This window comes from Piliocolobus tephrosceles, unplaced genomic scaffold, assembly GCF_002776525.5.
Source record: "Piliocolobus tephrosceles isolate RC106 unplaced genomic scaffold, ASM277652v3 unscaffolded_33057, whole genome shotgun sequence".
Classification (NCBI taxonomy): domain Eukaryota; kingdom Metazoa; phylum Chordata; class Mammalia; order Primates; family Cercopithecidae; genus Piliocolobus; species Piliocolobus tephrosceles.
The window spans coordinates 1-8,087 of record NW_022316596.1 but is presented as its reverse complement, the minus strand read 5'-3'; the positions used below and the strand labels follow the sequence as shown (position 1 = coordinate 8,087).

Sequence of the window (8,087 nt, the reverse complement as noted above, 5' to 3'; positions counted from 1 at the left end):
TCCCAGTGCCCTGCATTGGGAGAAGGGGGGTCCCTACTTCCAGATTTTGGGGTTCAGGGGACCTCTGGCATAGCTGGATCCTCATCCATCTAGGGTCAGAGCCGGATTTGAGCCCCCAACACTGGACTGCCTCAGTGGGGTTTGGGAGTTGCCCGTGGGGTTTGGTTCACATCTCTGGCCCTGGGTGGCCTTCCAGGGGCAGGGAGCGCACAAGAGGCTCCTCCCACGGGGATTTTTTGGATTCTAACTCCCAGGCTTCACTCCAGCTTGAGGGGCTCCTGGGGACCCATATCTTGGGCAGTAGGACTTGGCTCTCCCCCTGAGGCCAGGGAGTCCTAGGTCCCAGGTCCCCTGAAGACCCTCTCGCTTTTCCCACAGACACTGGAGAGCAGCGTCCTGTGCCAGGAGGAGGGCTTGGGCACGCGGGAACTGGCCCAGGACGCTCAGACCACCAGCCTTCCTGCCCGCATCAAGGAGATTGTCACCCGCAACCTCTCCCAGCCTGAGAGCCCAGGTGCCACCCCCATCCGCTCCCCTCCACAGACACCACCCACATTTTACCTCTTTGCATGTCCCTTTCCTGAGCAGTCACCATGATGATCATGACTGTAATTCGCTGTGGGGCAGGCACAGCCTTATGATGGAAGAACCCATTTTACAGATGAGGAAACAGGCTCAGGGATGTAATTTGTCCAGATTTATTTCGCATGTGGTGCAACTAGAAGGAAGGGCTGAGCATCCCCTCCGTGCTTGCCTGTAGCCTGCTGCAAAGATGTGAACCCCAAATCCCATATTCCCACCCGGGGAAGGTGTGAGCTGGTTGATCCCAAGATATAGGGAGAGGGCAGCTCAGCTCAGACCAGGGTTTTGCGCTGTCCATGCATTTCCCACGTAGGCAGGAAGGCGGATGGTCCCTGCTTCTCTCAGTGGGTGGCACACATGGTGTCATTATGTGGCTTGAGGGTCTGGGAACTGGCACAGTCAGTTGCAGCTGGTGTGCTGGCAGCTCTCCGTGATGGCGTTTTGGTGTTCTAACCATTGTCTCTGTTCAACTGACAAGCTACAGACGGGCCCCCTCCTCGGGAGCACCAGGGATGTTGGTGCGCTGGAGCCCCAGACAGAGAGAGACTCTGGGGACCCTCACCCTGACACCTGGGGCGTATGTCCAGTTCTCCCAGGGTAGAAGGAAACCCACAGGAGGTGGACAACCGCGCTTCTCCCGCTGGCCTTTCTTTCCCTCTTCTCTCTTTCTCCTCCTCACAACCTGACCTACGCTATCCTGAGTCCTAGCCTTTAAAGTTCCATGAAGCTCTTCCCTCGAGCACGGCTTTGATGCTTTTCTGGGAGGATCTGGTTACTATTCTACCTTTTCTTTTTTTTTTTTTGAGACAGAGTCTCGCTGTGTTGCCCAGGCTGGATTGCAATGGTGCAATCTCGGCTCACTGCAACCTCCGCCTCCCGGGTTGCATTATTCAAGTGATTCTCCTGTCTCAGCCTCCCAAGTAGCTGGGACTACAGGCATATACCACTATGCCCAACTAATTTTTGTAATTTCAGTAGAGACAGGACTTCACCATGTTGGCCAGGCTAGTCTCAAATTCCTGACCTCAGGTGATCCTCCCATCTCGCCTCCCAAAGTGCTAGGATTACAGGCGTGAGTCCGCGCCCGCCCCACCCATTTTACAAATAAGTAAAACAGGCCCCAGAGAAGAATAGTAATTGGAAAAGGAGGGAGCAAGAACTCAGGGGTCTCCTGGCTCCTAGACTGAGCCTCTCTCCTGCACCTCCAAAACCTGCTGGGCCACACTTTAGCTGGAGCTGTGTTCACTTTATGTCCAGCTTTGTATCCCCTCCTTGCCTTCCTCCCTGTTCTCAGCTCTGTTTGCAGGCCTAATGCTGCAGCCATTCCCACCTGGGCTCCTCCCAGGGGCCTGGATGGTTTTCTTGCCCTCCCCATGGCGGGAGGATGTCCCACTGGACCCAGAAGCCAACCATGTGCCCACTGTCCCTTGCCAGCCCCACTGCCGGCCACGGAGATGGCATCGCTGCTGTCACTGCAGGAGGAGAACCAGCTGCTGCAGCAGGAGCTGTCCCGCGTGGAGGACCTGCTGGTCCAGAGCCGTGCCAAGTGTGATGAACTGGCCATTAAGTACAACGCGGTCAGCGAGAGGGTGGGTGCCGCCCAGGTGGTGGGTTAGGCCAGGGCTCCCCTGGTTTGAGGGCATGGAGGCATCTAGACCAGGCCCACACACGGGGCAAAAGATGGGCCCTGGTGTCAGGTTGGCCTGAGCTTGGATTGAGGCTCTGCCACCTTGAGTGGCGTTGAACAAATCACTACATTCTTCAAGCCTGTTTTCTGTAGTGGGGATTGTAATGGGACGTGGAGTTGTGTGAATAATGGGAAATAATAGAATAAAGTGCCTGGCATAGGCCTGTTAGGGGTGCGGGACAGGCCTGTCCCAGGCCTGTTAGGGGTGCGTCTGTCCCAGGCCTGTTAGGGGTGCGGGACACAGAACGAGATCCCTAGAGATTCCTGCCCCTTGAGTTTCTGGGCATCTCCCCGTGCTACCATTGCCACGGGCCTTGGGGCTGAAGCAGTGGCTGGATGCTGGCTCGAGGCTGGTGTGGGCATCCGCGGTGCTCTGCAGGCCATCTGGGGCAGCCACAAGACCTGCTGCCACTGCCTATTGGAATGGGTTCCAGGCAGGGAAGGAAGGAGAAGCAGGCCTGTCTGCATGTCCAGGCAGGTTTCACATCACCCGTGCTGCAGGCTTGTGGGGGTCCCACGGCCTGGGGCGGGAGCTGGGTGTGAGCCGGTGCCAGGGGTGCGGGATGCTCTTGATGCACTGTCTGCTTTGGGCCTCCAGGTGGCCGGGAGGTGACCCTGGGAAGTTGGTGGTGGCTGAAGATTGGTAAGGGGGTTGCAAGTGGGACCGAGTGTATGTGTGCAGATGGGAGGAATGCAGGTGGCAGTAGCGTATTAATAGTAGCTACTGTTTATTGAGTGCCTAGTATGTGCCAGGCATGTGCTGAGTGTTTCACATTTAATACACCAAATTCGGGACCATTATGATGCCCATTTAACAAAGGAGAAAACAGAAGCTCAGGGAGGGGAAGCACCATGCTGGGGGCACACAGCCGGTTAAGGCGAGACACCAGGTCTTCCAACTCGCAGCCCTGGGGCTCTGGTTTCTAGACTAACCCAAAGTCTAGAACCAAAGTTCTGAAGTTTTGTTTCCTACGTACGGGAAGAGACTCTGGGCTAGGGATTTCAGGGCACAGCTGGCCCCCACAAAGTTGGAAGGGACCCAGAGAGGCAGGGGCTGGTCCAGGGTCCCCTGTGTGGTAGTGGCAGAGCTAGGGTTGGTGTGGGACCCCTGAGCTGGGCTTGTCCAGGCTGGAGCCCACACTGGGAGGAGGGTGTGTGTTCCTGTGTGTGACTGTGGGGCGTGTCCGTGTCCTGGGATTTGCCTGGCTGGACAAACCCCCGACTAGTTGGGACTTGTAGAGGAGCCGGGTAGGCGGCCCGCAGTGGCCCCTAGCATCAGGACAGTGGAGAGCTCGTTTTCCCAGGGTCTGCAGCGGGTGTGTAGGGCATGCTGGCCCCAGTCTTGCATTGTCAGTGGTGATGGGGCTCTGAGCCAGCCCTCCCTTTTCTTTTGGCCCATGCATGGCACAGTGCCACACCCCCAGGGCCTGCCTCTTAAATGCCACCTTCTGAAGCTAGCCCTGCCCCCAGTTGGCAGGGAAGGGAAGAGGTGGGAGGTGACAGGTTCCTCCTCTGCTGGGACACAGCAGCTGGGGCTGGGACTGCAGCACAGGGGGTCTGGGTTAGTGTGGAAAGCTCCCTCCTATGGCTAGGGGGGCCCCAAATGGCACGCAGAGGGCGCCCACTGCTTCAGTTGTCCTCTATCCACCATGGTTTGAATGAGGCCCCACCTGGAGGCAGAGGTGGAACAGGAATGACTGCAAAGGCCTTTCCTGGAGGGCGGGTCCCCAGAGAACTTCAGAGCCTGGAGATCATCTTATCACAGATAGGAAAAGTAAGTCCTGGAGAGGGGGCATGATAGGCCCAAGGTCAGTGGTGGTGCTGGGCTGAGACCCTTGGTCCAGGGCTCTGCAGTTGGGCAACATTCTTTCCTTGCCACCCCCTTGTCCCCATGGCCACAGGTGGCAAGTGCCTGCCCCTGCGGCCCTCACTGGCATGGTAGGCTGGGTTGGGGGGCAGTCAGCGAGATTGTTCTGATCTTTCCAAACCTTCAGCACCCCTGGCATGGGGAGTGGAGGGAGGGTCAGGTCTGTGTCCTATTGACTGCATGTCCTGCAGGGAAACTGAGGAACTCCCAGAGGCCACCTCCCAGCCAAGAGAGGACCTCAGGCCCCCTATGGGGATCCCCCCCTTCTTGCTGTCCCTGAGAAGCAGGTGTAGGCGCAGCCGAGAATGGAAAGGAGGGAGTGGCCACGCCTCCCTTGGCTCCAGAGGACAGACCCCCTGGGCTCCCTCGTGTCCATAGCAACCTGGAAAGAGTAAATTGAATGGCGGTCTGAGGGCAGCGGTTGCTAGGGGAGACCGTCAACTTCTTTCATCTCTGGCTTAGTGGCAGCCTCCTTCCCTTTTGAATTGCAAGTAAAATTGAAAGACTGTTCTGTGCGGGGTGAAGTTTGTGGAAAGGGGTGAGGTGTGGCCAAGAGGGTCCTGGCTCTGGTTCTGAGCATTGGAGAAAGGGGAGGAGAACCCGGCAACGGCCTGAACCCCTCTGTGTCCCAGAGGCAAACAGTACCTGCTTCACACAGATATGCAGTGTGGACACGACACGGGCCACACCGGGCCCCACACAGAGACACACAGATGCTCAAAACATGCCACAAACAACATAGCGAGACCCTAAAGCCAAGCCACACAAAAGCACTCCAATTCACAGACTGTGCAGTGTAACCCGCACCCACAGATGGTGAGTGCGGGGCTAGTGTCAGAGTCAGCTGGGCTGGGGTATTGTCCCTGCTGGGTGCCCCCGACCCACTGTGCGCTCTCACACTGCCCTGCCCCCCCCACCTCCCTTCCCCCAACAGCTGGGGAAGATCAGGGGCAGCAGGTGCCTTAAGGGAGTTGAGAGGGTTCCATCGCTGGTAGGGGCAGCCAGAACCCACAGGGGTCTGAGGATACAGGGGATGGGAGCTGCCTGGGGGTGGAGGAAGGGCGACAGCAGCAGAGGCTTTCCTGAGGTGAGGACGAAGGGGGCCTTTTTTTTTTTTTAAGACGGAGTCTTGGGCTGGACACTGTGGCTCATGCTTGTAATCCCAGCACTTTGGCAGGCTGAGGAGGGCAGATCATGAGGTCAGGAGTTCGAGATCAGCCTGGCCAACATAGTGAAACCCCATCTCTACTAAAAATACAAAAAATTAGCCAGGCGTGGTGGCACGCACCTGTAGTCCCAGCTATTTGGGAGCCTGAGGCAGGAGAATTCCTTGAATCTGGGAGGCAGAGGTTGCAGTGAGCCGAGATCGCGCCATTGCATTCCAGCCCAGGAGACAGCGTGAGACTGTCTCAGTAAAATAAAATAAAAATAAATAAAGATGGAGTCTTGCTCTGTTGCCCAGGCTGGAGTGCAGTGGCGTGATCTCGGCTCACTGCAACCTCCGCCTCCCAGGTTCAAGCGATTCTCCTGCCTCAGCCTCCTGAGTAACTGGGATTACAGGTGCATGTCACCACGCCCGGCTAATTTTTGTATTTTTAGTAGAGACGGGGTTTCATCATGTTGTCCAGGCTGGTCTCGAACCCCTGACTTCAAGTGATCCACCCACCTTGGCCTCCCAAAGTGCTGGGATTACAGGCGTGAGCCACTGCACCCAGCCAGAAGGTGGCATTAATATACAGGCGCCGTATAGGGCAACATCTATGCACATCTCTTACAAATTACAAATTTTAATGCTGTATATTTGAGGGGGTTCATTCGTGTCCCCCGGGGATATTTGAGGTTGCCTGTATGTGTTATTGTGCGCATATCTTTAAGCTCACATATGCATAGGTGGATTGACACCTCTGTTTTGAATATATTCCCATGAGCTCATGCCATTAATTCACCATCACAAGAAATATTTTACTGAGTGTGAGCCATGCATACCACAGCCACCATTCTAGTACTAAGATACACTGAGGAGCAAAAAATCCAGGCTTTCCTGAGCTGACATTGGGGTGGGGACGTGGTGGGCGCACACAGGCATCAATGTAATAAACAGAAACCACGACAGGGCTGAGTGTTCCGGAGGAGAGGCACCTGGTGTACTGAGGCTCCTGAGGTTGATCCCAGGTGCACCTTTGAGCTTTGCCTACATGGTTTGGGTTTGTGGGCTCACCTGCATGTGTCCATGCATGCCCCATCTGCATGTCTGTGCATGGCTGCATCACCCCCTGCACATGTGCACTGCCCCTGGGCTTGCCCACATGTGCCTGCTCCCCAGGGTGCCAGACTATCAGCCTACAAGGCATTGTGGGTCTGGGCCCAGCCTGGTGCCCCCTACAGAGGCCTGAGCCTGCCTTCCCAGGAGGCCCAGGACTCTCACCCACGGCCCTTCCCTGCAGCTGGAGCAGACTCTGCGGCTGGAGTCTGGGGAGCTGGAGACGCAGGAGCCCAGGGGGCTGGTACAGCAGAGCAGTTGCGGAGGCAGCTGCAGGAGGAGCAGGCCTCCTACCGACGCAAGCTGCAGGCCTACCAGGAGGGCCAGCAGCGGCAGGCCCAGCTTGTACAGCGGCTGCAGGGCAAGGTCAGGGCCACTCACTCCTGCTCTTGCCCTCCCACGTGTTCACTTTGCCCTGCCCCAATCCCTGGGGCTCACCATCAGCTCCCCATCCCCAGATTCTCCAGTACAAGAAGAGGTGCTCGGAGCTGGAGCAGCAGCTGCTGGAGAGATCTAGAGTTGGAGCAGCAGCGACTGAGGGTGGGTGCCAGGGTGGGGCAGGGCCAGGCCCTGCCCTCTACCTGCCTAGCCTGATGCTTTAACCTTTCTCCCACCCAGGACAAAGAACACAGCCAAGACCTGGGGAGCGCCCTCATTGGGCTGGAGGAGGAGCAGCAGAGGTGAGCGCGCAGCAGGGAGGGCCAGGGCTGGCAGATGGCCCCCTGGGCGAGTGCCTGCTGATCCCCTGTGCCCCATTCAGGAGTGCCAGTCTGGCCCAGGTGAATGCCATGCTCCGAGAACAGCTTGACCAGGCAGGCTCGGCCAACCAGGCTCTGAGTGAGGACATACGAAAGGTGACCAGCGACTGGGCACGCAGCCGCAAGGAGCTGGAGCAGCGGGAGGCAGCATGGAGGCGTGAGGAGGAGGTGGGCATGGGGGTGCAGGGAGGCCAGCTTGACCCAAGGGGAAGGTGCACTGCAGAGGAGGGAGGATTCAGAATCCTGGAGAGGGAGAGGGAGCACTGTCCAAGGGAGCATGTTAGCAGAAGTAAATAGCCATCATCACAATAGCTGGTCTTATCGATGCGTAGCATGTACCATGTGCATGGTGTGCATTGACCTTTATTCCTTGTGATAACAGCATGTGGTAGGTGCTGTCATTCTCCTGATTATAAAGAGAGGTTAAAGCCGGTTGCTGTGGCTCACGCCTGTAATCCCAGCACTTTGGGAGGCTGAGGCAGGTGGATCACCTGAGGTCAGGAGTTCGAGACCAGTCTGGCCAACATGGTGAAACCCCATCTCTACTGAAAATACAAAAAATAGCCGGGCGTGGTGGCACACACCTGTAATCCTAGCTATTCAGGAGGCTAAGAGATCGTGCCACTGCACTGCATCCTGGGCAACAGAGCAAGACTCTGTGTCAAAATAAATAAAGACAGGTTAAGTAACCTGCCCACAGTCATGCAACTGGCAGCTGAGAGGCAAACGTAGGTCCCTTGCATTTTTTCCCTTCCTTGTTGCCTCTTGCAACCAAAAGAGGACTTGAAAGCCAGGTCCCTGTGCAGGAGGGAGCCATGAGGCTTGGGAGGCTGAGCGTGGCTGCTGGGACACAACTCTGTGCACAGGCCCACAGGAAGACCCGCTCCCTTGAACGGTGGTGCCTCCTGGAATGGTCGGAGATGGGGGAGGCTG

The 8,087-nt window shown here is 57.0% G+C and overlaps 1 protein-coding gene across 1 annotated transcript; it reads left to right on the top strand.

The window, feature by feature from the left end:
* Positions 1 to 269: 269 nt before the first annotated feature.
* On the top strand, positions 270 to 7,322 carry LOC113222667 (rootletin-like; the record flags this gene model as incomplete). The annotated part of the gene is made up of 4 exons (XM_026452313.1): positions 270 to 514; positions 2,017 to 2,171; positions 7,015 to 7,076; positions 7,157 to 7,322. Coding segments are annotated over exons 2-4 (363 nt in total), but the record flags the coding sequence as incomplete, so codon positions are not given.
* Between the last annotated feature and the right edge of the window lie 765 nt (positions 7,323 to 8,087).